At 38.5% G+C, this 20,844-nt stretch overlaps 1 protein-coding gene across 6 annotated transcripts in view; it reads right to left on the bottom strand.

Moving 5' to 3' along the window:
- Window positions 1-20,844, bottom strand: part of DMD (dystrophin) — a 2,476,968-nt gene that overhangs the window by 366,510 nt on the left and 2,089,614 nt on the right. For all 6 annotated transcript variants that reach the window (XM_059910880.1, XM_059910875.1, XM_059910877.1 and 3 more), the window contains one exon: window positions 18,411-18,567. In XM_059910880.1, coding sequence (XP_059766863.1) covers window positions 18,411-18,567 — 157 coding nt within the window. The remainder of the gene's footprint in view (window positions 1-18,410; window positions 18,568-20,844) is intronic.

Here is a 20,844-nt window from a genome sequence, read left to right on the forward strand (position 1 = left end):
AACTACTGAGCCCATGTGCCACAACTACTGAAGCCCACGTGACTAGAGCCCATGCTCCGCAACAAGAGAAGCCACCACAATGAGAAGCCCGCGCACCGCAACGAAGAGTAGTCCCCGCTCGCCACAACTAGAGAAAGCCCGCACACAGCAATGAAGACCAAAAAACAAAAAACAAAAAACCCTAGCAGGGCTAATGAAACTTACACACACACAAAAGAACAGATATCAAGACCATAATGGGAAGCCTAAAGGGCCACTTGGAAAAACGTAGGTTGTACTGAAGTATACAACCGATCTAATTCATAATCACCAGTTAATTCTGTCGAAATGTCTGACAACGAACATAATGATGTGTTAATAGTAAACTGATAAAAACTAATAATGAATAAACTAATAAAAAACTAAGTAAAAACTCAACGCTTTTGAAAAATACCCATTACATTTTCCATTGTGACTTCTTTGAAAACAAGAGAAATGTTTTCAGGTATACTGAAGGTAGAAATTGTGGGAACAAGTTTCTAGAAAAGAGTGAGCCTAGGGCTTCCCTGGTGGCGCAGTGGTTGAGAATCTGCCTGTCAATGCAGGGGACACGGGTTCGAGCCCTGGTCTGGGAAGATCCCACATGCCGCGGAGCAACTAGGCCCGTGAGCCACAACTACTGAGCCTGCGCGTCTGGAGCCCGTGCTCCGCAACAAGAGAGGCCGCGATAGTGAGAGCCCCGCGCACCGCGATGAAGAGTGGCCCCCGCTTGCCGCAACTAGAGAAAGCCCTCGCACAGAAACGAAGACCCAACACAGCCAAAAATAAATAATAAATAAACAAATTAATTAAAAAAAAAGTGAGCCTAGAACAGGTGTTTTGAGGTCATCTAAATTAGTTATCAATTTTAATCTCTAATCTGTAATATTCTTTGATACAGGGGATTAAAAGAAAAGCAAAACGCACACTTTCTGCCTTCAAGAAGTTTCTGAACCAAAAGAAGGGAGAAAATAACACACTAGAAACAAAGAAAACAATAAAGTTCATATATAACCAAGTGCTAAGGGTTGTGAGACATCCTGAGAGGCTAGGATAAATTAACAGATATTCTGAAACCACTGAAGATAGTTATTAACCCAGATGCGGCAATCCCAGAAGGGAAGATGTTAATTAAAGTATTAAATATCACATAAATGCTAAAAGACCAGTGTAAAAACAACAGTAATAATAATTGCCCTGATCTAGGGCTTAATTATTCATATCTTTTTTCAATTCTATCCTATTTTTAGTAATGTTGCCTATTGAATTTAAACCGTGCTCTGTTACTGGGAGAAAACTTAGCAGTATCTCCTTTAAACTTCAGATGTATCATGTTACAGGAGTGCTCTAGAAGTGGAATGTATGACACATTTATAAATAAAATCCTAATGGTGTTCACCATTCAAAGGAATCCTGAGTCTGATACTTGGCAAAATGATTCACCTTCCAAGTTATTTACAGTTTAGTAGAGAGAGGCAAGGTTTTTGAGCCAAAATAATGAAATTCGTTAAGTGGAATATTAGGATTCAGCCTGTGGATAGGGATGTAATTTCTGTATAGTAGGATATTCTTGCACCCTTGAAATCATACAGAGTAGGTGGGTTATCTACTTTGCTTACATGTAAAGCTGATTTTCCCTCTAATATTTCATTTGCAATCTCTGTGTTTGTGTGCGTGTGTGTGCACTCACACACACGTGAATGTATGTGTATATGTGTATACATTTCTTGTATTCCTGTAGTTTTTTCAAACATCTAATTTTTCTAGCTTCAGGAAAATTATTATTTTACTTTGTCTCTCCATTTGGACTTGACAATAGGAAGCTGATACTGATATTACTAATTATAAAAATAATAATGGCTCCCTTTATTGAACTACTATGTGTCAGTGGTTATACTAAAGACCAGAAATACAAAGTTGAATGCAAAACAGTCCTTCCTGTGTAGGAACTTATAGTAAATAGTGGAAGAGTCGAACATGTAAATAATTTCAACACAATGTGGAAAGTGCTACAGGCTTGCACAATATGGGAAAGGAAATTGGGAAAGGCTTCTTGGAGAAGATAGTATTCAAGAAGAATTCTAAAGCATGAACATGATGAGTTAGCCAGGGAAAAGCAGGTTAGAGGAAGAAGAAAGAAGACGAAAATGCAGGTGCGAAGACAGAAGGCTAATTCAGTGCGGCATGTGCAGTTATCTCAAGTAGGCCGGTGTTTCTAGAAGATAAAGTACAAGGAGAAGACATGTCCAGAGATGAAGCAGGGTACTGTTCTTATCTTAAACTATATTAGACCTTTAAGTCAGGATATGAACCTCAACCTATGACCATATACGCCCTGCTAAGAAGTCTAGGTGTTGTCTCATAGGTAATCAGGAGCCTTTGAAGGGATTTAAGCAGGGGAGTGGCATGGGCATGTGTGCATTTCAAATAGATTTCTCTGACATTAGTACAGAGTATGTATTTGAGAAGGACAGAAATGGAATCAGAGAAAACGGAGGCAATTGCAAGAATTCAGTGAAAGATTATGAGGATCTGAACCAGGGCAATGGTACCAGGGCAAAAAAAGAGACAGACAGAGTAAGGAAATGTTTAGAGAGTAGAGATGTGGGAATTTGGTAACCGAATAGATGCTGGAGAAGAGAAGGGGAGGAGCAAGGATGACTCCTAGTTTCTAGCTTGAGTAAAGGAGTGAACGCTGGGTGCAATTAAACTAAATGTGAGGAAATAAACTCTCCTGGATTTCTCAGTACACCTATAAAAAGTTCCAGCCTCGTGAACACCTTCCCATACCATGGGAATTAGATCTGTAGTCATTTGTCCAGTTAATTTCTCTGATCCAGAGGGCCAAATGGTTATAGCCCGGAGTAGTTTCCTAGGTTAAGCTCCAAGTTGTCAGAAAGACTGGAGTAGCTATCTCTGTAGGTATTTACATTTCGAAAATATAAAGCCAAGACCTTGGAGACATTTCTAGGTTGTAAAACCTGAGATGCATGGGGCTAGCTGGCTCCTAGAGAAGTTGGAGTTGGGACTCAGGCCCATCACGTTTCCAAGGAGACCCTTTCAGGGGGGAGAAGAGGACAATTGCCTACTTCTCCTTTATAAGCAGAGAAAAATCATTTTTCCCTGGTTACTTTCCTATGGAGCACGCACCCAGCCACTCATGTGAGAAAATTTTCATCAGATCTCACCATGTCTCCGTAGGGGTAAGGCTTGAACAGAGGGTGGAAGGTAGTGATGATATTTACTGTAAAGTAATTCAAGGAGATCTGTCTCTGATCCAGAACATCTCATGTGCACGTTCAGCATAAAATTAATAAAGATGAATATTAAAATCCCAGACTCCTATGAGGGGGGTCTGTATGGGGAACAGAGTAAGAGGATGTGATACGCTCAGCTCGGAGACGTAACATTCTTTCCAGCAGGAAACAAGTTTCGAATCCAATGTTTAGGGAGAAGAAATGAGATGTAGGAGTCATTCTCTCACCAAGCTAATATCCACTGAGTGCCTACGATTATGCATACAGGCAAGGATTAAAATTACATAAGTAAAAAAAAAAATTACATAAGTAGATGAGATTGCTCAGTGGAGTGAGAGGAAAAGAAAATTCTGGAGAACACAGATAAAAATGTAATGAGCAGACAGAGGAACTGGATCCAATGAAAGGCCGAAAAGGACTGGATAGGTGTAAAGACTGGGGGAAGTAAGGAGTGTAAAACTACTGAAGAGAGAGTGAGAGTTTGAGAGGAATAAAGTGACCAAGAGTGTCCAATCATGACACAGAAGTAAAGCAAGATCAGCACTGAGAAGTGTTCATCAGACTCGGTGAGAGCAATTTCAGTGGAGGGCAGTAGCCTTGGAAATAGGTTTAGTTGAGGAGTAAGTGGGAGAAGGAGGAGGCATTTCAAGTGACAACTATTGGTGGAGTATCTTTTTTTCTGAGAGGGAAAAGAGGAGGACAGGACAGAGAGGGCCGCAAGGCAAAGAGAGATACGTTCTTTTTAGGATAGGAATGGTTTGAACACAGACTGAAAGATGGATAACCAACCATCCTTGTTTGCCAGGTACTAAGGACACGGAACTTTCAATGCTGAAACCAGGACAGCATCAGGCAAACCAGGACAGTTGGTCACCATAGCAGAGAAGAATATATTAAAGACCTCGGGGGAAAGTGGAGATAATTATTGGAGCAAAGTCTGTCAAATAAGGAAATGGATCTTAAAGGTCCCATCAAACTGAAAAAGTTCAAGACACTGTTTGATGATGCAATTCCATTGTTAAAACCGAACAGCAAATAATTCAAGGCTAAGGACTACCCATCCATTGTGAGAGACCACTTGTTTGCCCCTCGAGTTGTTGCCAAGGGCTTAGCTCCACCACAGCTGCACAGTTCATTTCTTAAATATGAGTCACTGAGGATTAAGATGAATCTAAAGAAAAGACAAAGGAAGTTCTGTCGTTACAAAGACATAAGCACCATTATTTTCACATCGTTGCCAGAAATTAAGAAAAGAAAGTAGACGGAAGACAGGGTTAAGTGACTGTATCTTCAGAATTTAAGATTTAGACTAAACACACACATAAAACAACTGTAAAAACTCCAGAAAAAAGGGAGAAAAAAACTATAAGTAGGAATGTCATGTTAAACATGGTTATATGAAAGGTCCTCTTCCATTTATTCATGTAACAAATTTTGAGCACCTACTATGTACCAGACTCTGTTGTAGGCAATGGATATCATTGGTCCTTGTAGCATGGAGTTTAAAAGAGAGAGGCTTATGTAGTAAAAATAATAACAACAAGACAACAAAAAACCCCATGAAGATGTTGCATTAAAATAATGAAAAATAGATTTTTCAATATCTGATCAACTTACCACAGACTGCATGTTACAACAGTTCACCACGTTTTAAAAGTAAGGAAAATGGGGCTTCCCTGGTGGCACAGTGGTTGAGAATCTGCCTGCCAATGCAGGGGACACAGGTTCGAGCCCTGGTCTGGGAGGATCCCACATGCCGCGGAGCAACTAACCCCATGCGCCACAACTACTGAGCCTGCACGTCTGGAGCCTGTGCTCCACAACAAGAGAGGCCGCGATAGTGAGAGGCCCGCGCACCGCCATGAAGAGTGGCCCCCGCTTGCCACAACTAGAGAAAGCGCTCGCACAGAAACGAAGACCCAACACAGCCAAAAATAAAATAAATAAATAAATAAATAAATAAAAAAGTAAGGAAATGGAGCCATTTTTAAACAACGACAACATTTCAACGTCAAGAGCCTTAACCCTTTGATAAGTGACTTGTTTCTCAAAAAAAAGTCTATTTGAATGACACTGGGGAAAATACATACTCATATACAATACTGATTTTTGTCTCATAGATTATAATTAATATTTTAAGTCAGATAAGTTGGTTCATTCATGTGCTGATGTGAAAAAGCTATCAGATATAAAGCCCTTCTCCCATACACATACAGAGTGCATCTTTACCCTATTTAGATGTCAATATTCAAATGTTAAGATATTTCCTTCTTGAATCTTTTCAACAGATGAAGTTATTTTCTTTAAAACCCATCTTTTCCCCCATACCTTCTTTTTTCCCTTTTTAAGATAGCCAGGCCGCCCAAGGCTCTGAAATAGTGATGTGGAAGAATCAGAAGCAACTACTAAAGATGTAGAGTACCTCTGTGAAAAGAAAATAATATTCTATCTCACAAATGAGAAAAAGTTAGGCATGCTAAACTGATAATTTTCCTTCAGCTCCTTAAGGTGCACAAAATTAACTTATTTGAATCGTGCACTACAAAATTACAGTAGCAGCAAATCCCAAGGTAAATCCATTTTATTGTGAAGGTTAAATTGTCTGATGGATAGTATTTATACATCACAAACACTAACCAACTGGGTGACTTGACTGCTTGCTGATTAATTCATTCATTCACAAATATTTATTTTGAATCTATTATGTATAAGGTAGTGCAGATGTAGGGACCTAATCTTTGTCCTTAAGGAGTCAACAGTTTGGCTGAGTAGGTATGTTTGTATAAAAGCATATTTTTATTCAATTAATGTTTTACCAATGCAAAGTAAAGTACAGACAAGTTAGGATTTACCTAAGGCCATCAGTTCGTTAGTCACTTAGAATCCAAACCCTGAAATTCTTAAGCCAGGCTGAAACTGAGTAAGAGCAAAAAAATTAAAGTTTCCTGAATTACAAAAAATGTGGAAGACACATAAGTGGAAAATCCTAATGACCATGAAGCAAATGAGAAACTTAAAAAACCTGAAAGTCACAGAGAAGAACCAAGTCACTGATGATTCATTTTAAGCCAGGCTGAAAGTGAGTAAGAACAAAAAAATAAAAGTTCTCTGAATTACAAAAAATTTGGAAGCCACAAAGGTGGAAAATCCTAATGGCTATGAAGCAAATCAGAAATAAAAAACCTGAAAGCGATAAAGAACCAAGTCATTGATTATTCTTTTTTTTTTTTCTGTCTGTCCTACTTGTGGAAAAAAGAATTAGGGTGAATATTACCACAAATACCTAATAATACATAAAGAGTAGCTCAGAACCATGTATAGAGGGGATGAAGGGTGAGATACTGATTTGCTTGAGATACCTCAGAGAAGAGAGGGGCAGGAAGAGAAGTCTGGGCACAGGTACAGACATTACAGAGAGACAAGCTATGTTGCTTTCACCTAGAGACAGTGGTCCTATAACTAAGGATGTAAGTAAAAGCCCTTGCGTTTCAAAACAGATCTCTTTCAACCATGTACAGTGTATAGTTTCCCCGGAGCTGAATTTTACCTATATTCCCACTGAAGTGGCAAGTCTGTATTTGTGTCATTTGGACCAGAAATCTGAAGGAATGACTATACGTTATCTCCACATCTGTTAGCAGAACTTTACAGAACCATCCTGAGAGGCAGACTGAAGTGGTGAAAAGAGCACTGTCCTGAGTAGCAGGACACCAAAAGTTCAAGTCTGGGCCGGGCCAAAACTTGGTTGCGGGATCTAGGACAAGTCATAAAATCTCTCTGAGCCTTCCCATCCTCATTTGTAAAATGTAGAGGTTTGCTAAGTACCTTACCTAAGTTCTAACATCCAGTTCTAAAATTCCATAATCAACACGTTTAGATCATTAATTGGCCACAGGCCTGTTACATGGTGGCAGTTTGAGATAGTCTTTCATTACTAATATTAAGAATTATAGCCACAGCTTGGCACATAGTAGATAATCAATAAATACTGTTGAATAAATAACAGAACGCCCAGGTAGAAAACCAGAGTGTGTTATATGGAGGCCAGCTGGATTTAGATGCAGTCGGTGCTCGAGGGTGAAAGCCTGGTTTCGTGAATTAAGAGAGAAAAAAAAATGAATGCTGTCAGTTGGGAAAAACTGAGAGATCTTTTTCTGGGTCTACTCTTATGTTCCAGATCCAAAGCTGAGAGTAATCTTTGAGTCACTAGGTGGATTTTCCTCAAGAGGAGGCCCTATTAACCCTGCCTTCTTAATCCTAGTGATTTCCCCTCTAGAGGAGATGTTCACGTCCATACTTTCGGAAGTTCCATTATTTGAACTGCTGGTTGGGCTTTCCCTCTAGCCTGCATTAGCTAGGAGACGAGAGAACAGACAGACTCTAAATTGGAAAATTGGGACTGACACATACGCACTACTATATATACAATAGATAACTAATAAGAATCTACTGTACAGCACAGGGCACAGGGAACTCTACTCAATACTCTGTAATGACCTATATGGAAAAAGAATCTAAAAAAGAGTGGATACACGTATATGTATAACTGATTCACTTTGCTGTACAGCAGAAACTAACACAACATTGTAAATCAATTATACCCCCAATAAAAATTTTTTTAAAAGAAAGAAAAAAAATAAAGTGATCCAACGGCGGTTAAAGTGATCTCAACAAATCATTACTGAGTGCGCATAGGACAAGGACGGTAACACAGTCATTTCCACAAATTGATCGGTATTTTAGTTTTGTCATCCTATATTATCATTCTAGTTTCCATATTATTTCTACCTTATCTGCATGCCTCCTATATTGTTTTTACTTCTGATAAGAACGTTGCTGAAATCATTCTCTCGCCATAATGACCTTCCTCATTTTAAGAGCCACCATATTTATTGAGTCTCAAGCACGTCAGAAATATTTTAATGACTAACTGCTGATTTAGGGACAATCATTGCTCAATTAATTTGAAACCAAGATCATGGAAAAAGGCAAGGTCCAAATGTGGTTAACTGGAGTACCAGAAATTTTGCCTCTAAGAATCTAAGACAAATTCATAGGGATTTTAGGAAGAAGGACATTTGCCAGAAGTGGCAACAAAAAACCCCAGAAAGACAAAGGGTTCACTTGATATTCATTTGACATAGTTGGTATTAGAGAGGTATGAAAATGGGACACATGGGCTATAAAGAAAAGGTCATAATCATCTTTATTTTTTTATTGTGCTAAGAACACTTAACATGAGATCTACCCACTTAACAAAGTTTTAAGTGCATGATACAATACTGTTACCTACAGGCACAGGATTGCACAGTAGACCTTGCGAATTTACTCGTTTTGCATAACTGAAAGTTTATACTTGTTGAACAACTCCACATTTCCCCCTCTCCCCAGGCCCTCGCAACCACCTCTCTACTCTCTGCTTCTATGAGTTTGACTACATCATCATCTTTAGACAAGATGAAAAAAGTTTATCTTATTTTCACTCTACTTCTGAAGAAAAGTGAAGATAAGGGATTACGGTATCAGACACATCTAGCCATTGTTTCAGGTACATCTAAGCATTGTTTCAGATAGTCAACAACATGAACAACAATATTAATTTATAAGTGAGATTAAATCAATTCGAAGCAAGTTTGAAAAAGTAAATGGACATATTTCAAGCCTGAAATTATTTTTTAAAATATCTAATTTTACTCAATGAAAAAACATTTTGGAGTGTCCAGGGGGGAAATATGTTTAACAAGCTCCTGTTGAGATTTGTCTTTTGGAAGTCTTTCAAACAAAACGTTGTGTTCTCTGAGATCAAGGGCACGGGCTAGCAGAGAGTCCAGCCTGCTTGCAGATCTGTGATACTGGGGAGGAATAGTTAGTGCCCACGCAGCATCGTGCACAGCTGTTGGACTCTTAATCCTAAGGTTGAGCTGCTTCCAACAACCACTGGGGAAGTCACTTCCTACAGACCATAACGTTGTTAAACTCTGAGCTCACCCTGAAAAATCACTAGTGAAAATTCAATCTGCTCCTAGGGTCATTTAGAGAATTAGGTATTAGGTCGTTGAGCCTAAACCCTAAATTTTGGAAATTCTTTCTGAAGCAATAGTGCAGATAAATGGATTATCAGGAAATCCTGTGAAAAATTAATTAATATCCATTCTCAAGAGGCTCGGCCAAAATTTGAGATTGTCAAGCGTAAGTGGTGAATAATTTCTGAATCACGCCATTTGTTTCTGTCTATCAACACAATCCAGAAATGGAACTCCTGTTCCTCTCCACATACACACCCTCATCCATGATCATTTTGAAGTCTTTCCTGTTTCCATAAATGGCATCATCATTTCCCCATTTGTTCAAACCACAGACTTCAGAGTCATCCCTGACTCTTTGCTTTCTCTCATATTCCATACCCCATCAATCTTAAGTTCTATCAGCTCTACCTTCAAACTTTATCTTGGGTCATATAATTTTTCATCATATCTATCATTTCCATTCCAGTCCAAGCCATCGTTATCTCCTTCCTAAATGACTTCAACACCCTCCTAACTTTCTCCCTGCTTTCAGTCTTGCTCCTCCTATCATCATTTCTTCACACAGCAGCCAGAGTCCATTTCTAAACACATCAATCAGATCACATCATTCCTGTCTGTGGTTCTCCAGTGATGTCTCAATACACATAGAATAAAATCCACCTCCAAACTATGGCAGAAAAGACCACATTATCTGGTCTTTGCCTCTCTCAACAACCTACCACTAGCCCATCCTGCTATTCCTTGGACACCCCAAACCTGTTCTTACATCTCGGCCTTTGCATTTGCTGCTCCTTCTGCCTAGAATATGCTTCACTCAAGGTCTTTGCTTGGCTCACTCACGCACACAGCCCTTTGCTCAACTATAATCTCTTTAGGTAGGCCACTACCTCTCAGTCTTTCTCCATCCTTATTTTGTTCACTTTCTCTTCATAGAAACTGACCTGACATGATTTTATTTTATTGTTTTTAGTTCTTTTTTTTTTTTTTTGGCCATGCGGCGCAGCTTGTGGGATCTTAGTTCCCCAACCAGGGATCGAACCCGGGGCTGCGGCAGTGAGAGCACAGAGTCCTAACCACTGGACCACCAGGGAATTCCCCTGATGTGATTTTATATATTAATGTATTGGCTTACTGTGTGTTTCCCTCATTAAAATTTGAAGGTCTGTGGGGGGCAGAGTCTCGTTTTCTTCACTACTGTACCCTCAGCCCCTGGCATAGAGTGGGCGCTCAATAAATAATTACTGAAAGACTCAATGAATTCTAGGAGTCTGAGTTATGGTACAGTTTTTCCTAGAATAATTTTTTTGGGGAAATGGAAGAACAGATAAAAAGATCAGGGGTTCATCTGTAATTAAACAAATGTGTGTCAAAGTGCTTTGTAAAGGCAAAGTACTACACAAATATTATTTTAAGAGTATCTGTCAAGATATCAAAAATATTTTGACATGGTTATAAAGAGGACTGTGGTAGAGAAGTCAATTTGTAAACTATACATAGTTTATCTTATTATAGTCATTAAACAAAAGTAGCAAATCCTAGATGACTCTGTTCTCAAGTTTTGATGATATAGCTAGTTTTCAGAAGACTTCCTCAAATGGCTAGAAATGTAGCTCTAAAAATAATTTAAAATCTTTTCTATTCAGCATTTCTAAATATGACTGCATAAAATTCCAAACTTATATGAAAGTAGCTTACTCCATTAGTGATGAAGAATCGATCACAAAGATGTCGATTTCCTCCGACCTAGTCACGCAGACATCTTAGAGGTAGGTAACGAACAGTGAACTTTGCAAAGGAACCAAACTTGTTTAGAAACTCCAAGAGGCTAGGTCAATGAATGTTGGAATGAATCACTGTATCACAAGCTTTTTTTGTCGTTGTTTTTCAGAGGTGATAGGGAACAATGCATTTATTTGGTAACACAGAGCTGACTTGAATCTTAACCTTCACAAATGGCACCCAAAGACATTTTCTATTTCTGTGGAAATAGAAGGATTCCCTTGATGAGGGAACTCATCAAGCTAACACACATGTACCCAAAGGAAGCAGGCCAGCATTGGTAACAGCATTAGCTTAAATAAATGTATAATCTACAACGTGATTTCAGGGTAATTTTATTGAATTTCTGAACCTCTCCCTCACTTCGTGGTGACTTCTGAGGAGACTGAACATGCATAATATATGACCTGACAAATGAATAAGTAAACTACTTTATTCAAGCCTTTTCATTTGTCAACAGGATCCACACAATTATGGCTTTCTGTCTACTGTTTTAATAATGTATGTATTGATTACTTCCATCTAAATCTTAACCAGAAAATCTCAGGAAGCTTTGAAGGTGTCCTTAATGGTCTCTAGGGAAGGAATTACAGAGAGTTTCAAATTGAAAGATGAAAACCGAATGACAAACAATTTCATTAGTAAAAATGCAAACAAAAAGTCATTACCTACAGTGTTCTTATAATCAAGACCTAATTTCCATTTAAATTTGGGGTGGGATGAAGAGAATTAAATAAACTCATGGTTTATTGCAGTTCTCCTTAGAAATTCCCCACTATGATTTGCTCCTTTAAAACTCTCTCTAAGTTAATCACAGGAGTAGACAAGTAATAAATATCACTTTAGTGACTGCTCAAGTAAAACAAAGGAAGTCAGTTTTAAAAATATATCTGGACCAGAATAATACACACTTCATTGAAAACGAGTCCGTCTAGTGAGGCAAGTAACGAGGAACTGTAAAAGCCAGGATAATGTATTCAAAAGATATAAAAATTGGTCAGTTTATATTTGCTAAGGCACATTTGAGCTTTAATTATTTAGAACACTTCACCACATATGGAACATTATTTTATTAATTAGTCCTCAGAGCCATTCCAGTTGCAGTCGTTATGGTGCCCAGCTGGTTTGGGGAACACAGATCCACTCCCATGGGTGTAAAAAACTGCTTTGGGGAGTGAGACTGCAGTCCCCAACTACCTGTGTGGACTGTCTTATAACTTTACCTACAGCAGAGTAACTGAGATTGACTGTATATTTTTGCTTTAAGAGTACAAGACATATGATATTTTGCTATAAAACTTTATCATTAATCTGCAATGATATACTAAGAAAATATAAATGACCTGTTTTACAAGCATTCTGATTTATAGAAAAAAAGTGAAAAATATTTAATTAGTGTTTACACTTTTGACATTTTAATGGGATTTGTATTCCCATAAAAAGCAACAACATTAATAATTTACAATAGATAGTAAGCAGGTGATTTTTAAAAAGTGACACACCAAATACATGGGGAGCAAGGGTACAATAAAAAGTGAGCCATCTTGATACCAAATATTTTATATAAACAGTCTTAGGAGCAAGAGACCCATAAAGAGCAAGACAGTTTATAACCCTGGAAACATGGTAAAGTAAAACAAAAGTCTACAAATACAAACTCTGTTCAAGACTAGATCACGACAGAGTTTTGTAATGATTGTGCTTCCTTTACCTCTTCCTAATTGGATTCAGAAGATCTGATAGAGAGACCCAATTTCAGGGGTTTTCCTTTGTTCTTTTTGTCCACAGGCAATGAGAGCATCACTAACTAGACAGCAACTCCACTACAACTACAAAGGGGCTACTGCAAAAATGTGACAAAACTGAGTAAACAGGGTGCAAAATTGTTCTCTCATCAGCACTTAGGAGTGATGATGTCCTTTGAGGGAGTGTTTTGTGACAAGGCTTTTTCTTAAGGATACAAAGAGAATTTCATGGAAACACTGGACCAGACCACAAGTAAAAACAGTGGGCATCAAAGTAGCTTTACACACTATGAAAGATGCTTACTTAGGAGTAAAGAGAAAAAAAGCTGCAAGTGAGGATGGAACATCACCCTTTATTCTTTCTTTCCCTGCCCTGGATCACAGTAGACTAGAGAGGAAGGAACAAAAGATTAGTTCACTGGTTGTTTTCCTCCCTTCCTGCCTCCTTATCTTCTTTCCTTAATTCCTATGTTCCTTTATCTGTTCATTGTCTATCATGTACTAGACACTTTATAAGGTGCTAGGTATAAAAATGACAACCCTCTTCCCAAAAGCAAGCTTCTTGGAGCCCAAGGTTTAGTGAAGGTGGTTGACATTAGTCAAAAAGTCACACATATTCATGATGACAAAGAACATTACATTATAGAAGGAAAAGTACTGTGTTATGAAGGCATATAAAAGGAGATGTGGTCAAATGTGGGCATCAGAGAAAAGCTTGCTTGATTCCTGAGCCAAGATGTAAAGGATTATTAGACATGAGCCAGGAAATTATGAGGGGGGAGGTTTGGGTAGAAAGGGTTTCAGACAGAGGATCGACACGTTCAAAGCCCCACCAGAGAGGAACACAGAGAACTGGAAACAAGCAAAAGAAGGCAGTACAGCTAGCATCAAGACAGCAAGAGGAAGGGCAGTGAGAAAAGACTGGGGCCAGACCAGCCAGATGGGACTTTGGGGTCCTTGCTGAGGATTTTTGGTCTTTCCCCAAGGGCACTGAAAAGCCACTGAAGAGTGTTAAGATGAGGAATGACATAATTCAATTTATATTTTTACAGATTACTCTGACTGATATGTTGATTGCATTGTAGGGTGTTAAGAGTAGATACAGAAAAGTGAGGAGAAAAGGTCTCTTGTAACAGTGGCAATGACTACAGTAGACAGAGTCAAGAAAGGTAAACTGACCCAGTGATGTGTTAGCGTTGGAAGGCTGGAGGTTAGTCATCCTGAAAAGGTACTATGTCAGTCTGCGCTGGTGTTGTTTGGATAGGAGAAACTCTTTAGTTAGATCCTCCAATCATTAGGGTTTTGTAGATTACAGCAACAAAAAGATAAAGAAGCAAAGGATTTTGGGGTCTTGAAAAAGTTATTAAAATGCTTGATGATTGAACCTAAGTTGGACTTGGAGGGAGATAAAGGTAGAGGATCAGTGGAACTAATGTATAGAACAAAGAGTTATCAATGGGCTGGAGATCCTGATATGTCAAAGAAAGGGAGTAAGTGGGTATCTGAATAAGTAGAGTAGCCAAGTGGGGATTAATTCTCTTCAATATGGTGCATGTTACCCATAACTCTAGCATCACATCTCTCCAAAGCATATTACCGGTCATGAGATTCATGAGTAAGAGGACCGAGAACGGTATGTGCTAACATTTTATCGCTGTTAGCAGGCAACCAAAGCCAATAATCAGGGAGAGTGAGGCTGTATTTATAACAAAATGGTGGCTAGAAGGACTGTGGAAAAACTACGTAGACCAAATTCCTCATCTTATACCTGAAGAACAAAGTAGCAATAACCATCCGACTTATAGATGAATAGGGCTAGAATCTCAGTCTCCTGAATCCTAGTGCACTTGTCCAATGATTCATCTTCTTTGATTTCTGGAACTAGAATAAAATTACACCTTTGGTAGAAATTGTCTCATTTCACCGTATCATGTAATGCATTCTATTTAAAATGCCCATCCTTCTCAGTGAATGCTCTTCTACATATATACCAGAGTGTTTTCACTCTTTATTCAAAGTTAGAACACTTTCAAAATTATAGCTATTATATCACACCCTACCACAAAAGCTACCTAAATATTCTGAATTATATGAAGGGGAATGGCTAAAGGAGAAACTGGCAGTTTCCCTGGCAATTTTTTATAGACTCTGGCGTCTTCCCTCATGTTCTCTTCCCTTTTTGTCATCTCCTATATCCTCTTCTCTGGAATAATATAAACCCTTGACCTTTCTTCAAGATGCCAGTTTTTGCTATGTCTCCATAGATATCTTTCCTTTAAGTGCTGACCATATAAAAGTGGCACCATTTTATCAAGCTTTTATTGTTTGGTGGTAATTTACTTGGTTTTCTATTCCCTTGTGTTGTTCATGTACCTTTTATTCTCATTTCAAAAACACCTATCAGTATCCACCGTATGGCAGACACTTTCCTAGGTACTAGGGTCTTGGAGGTCAGCAAGACCAAATCTCTGCCTTCCTCACTCTGAGTTTAGTAGAGGAGACAAAAATATAATGAAAAACAAACAAAGGAAAGAAACAATTAGACAGCCTCTTCAATAAGTGGTGCTGGGAAAACTGGACAGCTACATGTAAAAGAATGAAATTAGAACAGTCCCTAACACCATACACAAAAATAAACTCAAAAAGGATTAAAGACCTAAATGTAAGGCCAGACACTATCAAACTCTTAGAAGAAAACAGGAAGAACACTCTTTGACATAAATCAAGCAAGATCCTTTCCTTTTTGACCCAGCTCCTAGAGAAATGGAAATAAAAACAAAAATAAACAAATGGGACCTAATGAAACTTAAAAGCTTTTGCACAGCAAAGGAAACCATAAACAAGATGAAAAGACAACTCTCAGAATGGGAGAAAATATTTGCAAATGAAGCAACTGACAAAGGATTAATCTCAAAAATTTACAAGCAGCTCATGCAGCTCAATATCAAAAAAACAAACAACCTAATCCAAAACTGGGCAGAAGACCTAAATAGACATTTTTCCAAAGAAGATATACAGATTGCCAACAAACACATGAAAGGATGCTCAACATCATTAATCATTAGAGAAATGCAAATCAAAACTACAATGAGATATCATCTTACACCGGTCAGAATGGCCATCATCAAAAAATCTACAAACAATAAATGCTGGAGAGGGTGTGGAGAAAAGGGAACCCTCTTGCACTGTTGGTGGGAATGTAAATGGATACAGCCACTATGGAGAACAGTATGGAGGTTCCTTAAAAAACTAAAAATAGAACTACCATACGACCCAGCAATCCCACTACTGGGCATATACCCTGAGAAAACCATAATTCAAAAAGAGTCATGTACCACAATGTTCACTGCAGCTCTATTTACAATAGCCAGGACATGGAAGCAACCTAAGTGTCCAGCGACAGATGAATGGATAAAGAAGATGTGGCACATATATACAATGGGATATTACTCAGCCATAAAAATAAATGAAATTGAGTTACTTGTAGTGAGGTGGATGGACCTAGAGTCAGTCATACAGAGTGAAGTAAGTCAGAAAGAGAAAAACAAATACCGTACACTAACACATAGATATGGAATCTAAAAAAAAAGAAAAATGGTCATGAAGAACCTAGGGGCAAGACGGGAATAAAGACGCAGACCTACTAGAGAATGGACCTGAGGACACGGGGAGGGGGAAGGGTAAGCTGGGACAAGGTGAGAGAGTGGCATGGACATATATACACTACCAAATATAAAACAGATAGCTAGTGGAAAGCAGCTGCATAGCACAGGGAGATCAGCTCGGTGCTCTGTGACCACCTAGAGGGGTGGGATAGGGAGGGTGAGAGGGAGGGAGACGCAAGAGGGAAGAGATATGGAGATATATGTATATGTATAACTGATTCACTTCGTTATAAAGCAGAAACTAACACACCATTGTAAAGCAATTATACTCCAATAAAGATGTTAAAAAAAAAACCAGTTGATCGCTGTTGGAGAATGCTAATGAGCAAGTTGTTATTCTGAAGACTGGTAAAGTAGAAACATTTACCGCACCTGTCCTAGACGAACTATATCCTGGGTACCCAAATTGTGGATGAGTATACATTTTCTTTTCATAGAAGTACTCCAGCTAATAAATGAAGAAGAAATGATAGAAATAGGCAATCATCACATTGCAACCCCTAGCCATTGATCATTAATAGCTGCAAAAAATCACACACACACAAGAGAAAAGAAGACACTGTGTACCTCCTGGTGATGGAAATATACATTACTATCTATGAAGCAGTCTGACCAAAAAAAAAGGCAAACCCGAATACAATCAAACCTGTAGAACTACACTGTTCAACAGAATAGCCACTAGCCATATCTGAGCACTTGAAATGTGGCTAGCCTGAATTGAGTTGTGTTGTAACCATTGTAACTGTAAATTTTTATATCAATTACATGTTAAAATGATAATAATTATTGTTCTATAGTTATATTAGATGCAACCATTAGAGGAAACTGGGTGAAATGTGTAGGGAGACTCTCTGTACTATTTTTGTAACTTGCTGTGAATCTGTAATTACTTCAAAATAAAAAGTGAAAAAAAAAGGGGGGGATTTAAAAGACAAATTTGCCAAGTGCAATGTCTGGACCTTATTTCAATTCTTATTTAAACCAAAAAACCCAAACCCCAAAAACCTTAAAACATTTAAGACATGTATATGAGAAATGGAAATTTGAATACTGCCTTGGTATTTGTCATGATAAAATTATTGACATTTAAAAAGTATTATAGGGCTTCCCTGGTGGTGCAGTGGTTAAGAATCCACCTGCCAATGCAGGGGACATGGGTTCGAGCCCTAGTCCGGGAAGATCCCACATGCCTTGGAGCAACTAAGCCCGTGCGCCACAACTACTGAGCCTGTGCTTTAGAGCCCACGAGCTGCAACTACTGAAGCCCGAGCGCCTAGACCCCGTGCTCCACAACAAGAGAAGCCACCGCAATGAGAAGCCTGCGCACCGCAACGAAGAGTAGCCCCCGCTCTCCGCAACTAGAGAAAAGCCCGCATGCAGCAACGAAGACCCAATGCAGCCAAAAATAAAATAAATAAATTTTAAAAAATATATTATAGTAACAATGTGGTTACCTTTAAAGAGCAAATTCTTATCTTTTAGAGACACTTTATCAAATATTCATGAATTAAATGATCCGTGCCTGAGATTTGCTTTTAGATAATGGAGGACAAAATAGAGGTATAGAAGAAGTAAGATTGGCCATGAATTGATAAATGTTGGTCTTGATGGGTACACAGGTGTTTATTATAGAATTATGTCACTTTAGCATACGTTTAATATTTTCCAAAATAACATTTTTAAATATTGCCAAAAGACATGGACAAATCTTAAATGATATCATTAATGCAGATGCTTTTGACATTTAAAATATAATGGCTTGGATTATTTCTAATTGACCCTTGGACTAGAGGAGTAAAAAAAGATTTCTCTTCCACTTGATTTCTTTTCCTTGTTCAACCTAGTTTCAATCAAAACTAATCTTAAAATAGTCATTGAATGCTTACTATGTGCAAATCACTATGCTTAAAAGTATCCTACCCTGTGTACATCATTCTGCTTCTGAACTGCTGGGAAATCGCCTCCAATAGGTGCCTGCCGGCTTAACTCATCATCTTTCAGCTGTAGCCACACCAGAAGTTCCTGAAGAGAAAGGTGCAGACGCTTCCACTGGTCAGAACTGGCTTCCAAATGGGACCTGAAAAATAACAGGAGCAAACTGTCAGAATATCTAGAAAGATAACTGATGGTTCTAACAATCCCACTAAAGGTACATTGGTTGGTTACTTCCACAGCGTGTAAACGTACTGTGAATCACATAGCAGTCCTCAATAAAAATCCAGCTACCTGTTTTTGAGAGCAACAAAATGGGGGTATTTTGATGGCAACATGGAGGGAAGACAGTGTTTAGTTATATGTTTATTTCCACATGCAGAATTCTGAGACTTTTGGCATGAAATATACACTGGAATGGACTGCTTTCCTGTAGTGTTGCAGTCAATGATTCCTAATGTTTCTGGTAGAAGAACCTGAACCCAGTGACTAAAATAAACCACTCAGTTTTCGTGTGACTCATGCTAGTACCGGAATTCTTTCTGCTTTGAGAAATGGAAAGGTCTCTCCCCACATTTTGACTTTTCCATTTCTACACTCTAGGCAGACTCTTCCATTGACTCCTTCCATCTGGCATCTGTTCCTTTCTGCTCCTCTTCCCATACGCTTCTCCTCCTTCTCTACCCTTCTTTATTCGTGTGCACCTGGGATTTGTTTTCACCAAGTTCCAACATTTTCCGCTTTGTTTCCTTTGTGTAAAATGTACTGAGACAACAACTCACGTGGAAAAGTAAAATCAGACATTTGCCTGAAAGCCTCCCCCCAAACGTGAATAATTTAGGCAAGAGGCTGAGTGCTTTACCATCAACTGCATTTAGAACACGTTAATCCATAGAAGGCATTTAAGAATATACAAATGAATGATCTGTATTATAAAATCCACATTTCACTTGAGGATGAGAAGTTAAATTAAGAAAATAAATCATCATCCAGAAAACAAAGAAACGCGGAATGTTAGCAAAGCTCTATCCTCAGGTAAATCAAGAATTATGCTGCATTACTTACATCTTATCAGCAATTATTAATTAATTCATAAAAATTAATGCTGCCTATAAATATAATATAGCCTCTAATGCTGCAGAGATTGAAATGTAAAGCAACCAGGTAGAACAACATTTCCCTTTGCCATTTGATACCTTAGCCTGACATTTCAAATACAATTCTCCTGCTGGCCTTAGTCAAATAGAATCACCAAATAGTACCTAGGTGCTGAAATTAAACTATTCTAAACTTTCTGCAGGATAATTTGATGATACATAAATGTCTTTAAAATGTGCAAATATAATGACCCACAAGCTTAAATTCAAGGAACTTATACTAAGAAAGTAACTGGGAAAGCATGCAGCTACAGGTAGAAAACTGCTATTTACAGCATACTTATGACTGATACAAAGTTGAAACAACTTAAATATTCAGTACTAGGAAATTGGTTACATATACGATGGTGAACTCATACAATGCATTGTTCAAATCCTGTGAATCCTACGCAATGTTCAATGTGATGACATAGGCAAATGTTCATGGGCATGGACAAGATCATCCTGTCAGTCACTAAGTGAGAAAGTAGGTTACAAAAACGTACATAATCTATTTTTCCAAAATGTTTGTGTGTGTGCACATGCTGGACTATGCATGAAAAAATTCTGAAACGACAACTAGTTTATCCCTCAAAGGTGGATTTACAGGTGATATATTCCTTCATCTTTATACTTTTCCAAATTGTCAGAATTCTCTATTGTGAGCCATATAAACATTACGTTCAGAAAAACTGAAGGTATTTCCATCAGGGAAATTAAATTGGTCAAGACTCTAAGGACATTTGTACCTAAGAAATGAATCATGAAGCATCATAAATATCATGAATTAACTATAATAGTGCAGACCGCATATGGTATAGAGGTCAGTTCTTTTATGTTTCTGTTCTCTCCTCCTATTTCGCTTTTCCAGGATAAGCCTAAGTGAGAACTCCCTATGCAAGATTTTAGCTGTTTAATGACATGTAATGATTACTGGTTACGGGGATTCCCTGGGGTATCTGGAATTTGCCGCTTGGTCCCCTTGAGGGTGAAAGAGGCTGTCAAGCAGGACATTTTGAAAGGTAGAGGGAGGCATAGTACAGCCATGGAAAGGCAGCACATTGTAGATGAGCCACTGATTAAATAAATATTTACTGAGTCCCTCTCAGTCCCAATCAGGCATGGGGGTGGGGGTAGGGAGGGGGGAAGGTAAGGGAGGATATAAAGATGTCTAATGCCTGGCCTCCATCTGTCCGGTAAAGGAAATAACGCCTCCCTGTGGTGGAGAGGTCTACAGGATTGATACGCCGAAGCGCAGACGGCCTAAGGTGAGGCCTCCAGGTGCT

This window comes from Balaenoptera ricei, chromosome X (assembly GCF_028023285.1).
Source record: "Balaenoptera ricei isolate mBalRic1 chromosome X, mBalRic1.hap2, whole genome shotgun sequence".
NCBI lineage: Eukaryota > Metazoa > Chordata > Mammalia > Artiodactyla > Balaenopteridae > Balaenoptera > Balaenoptera ricei.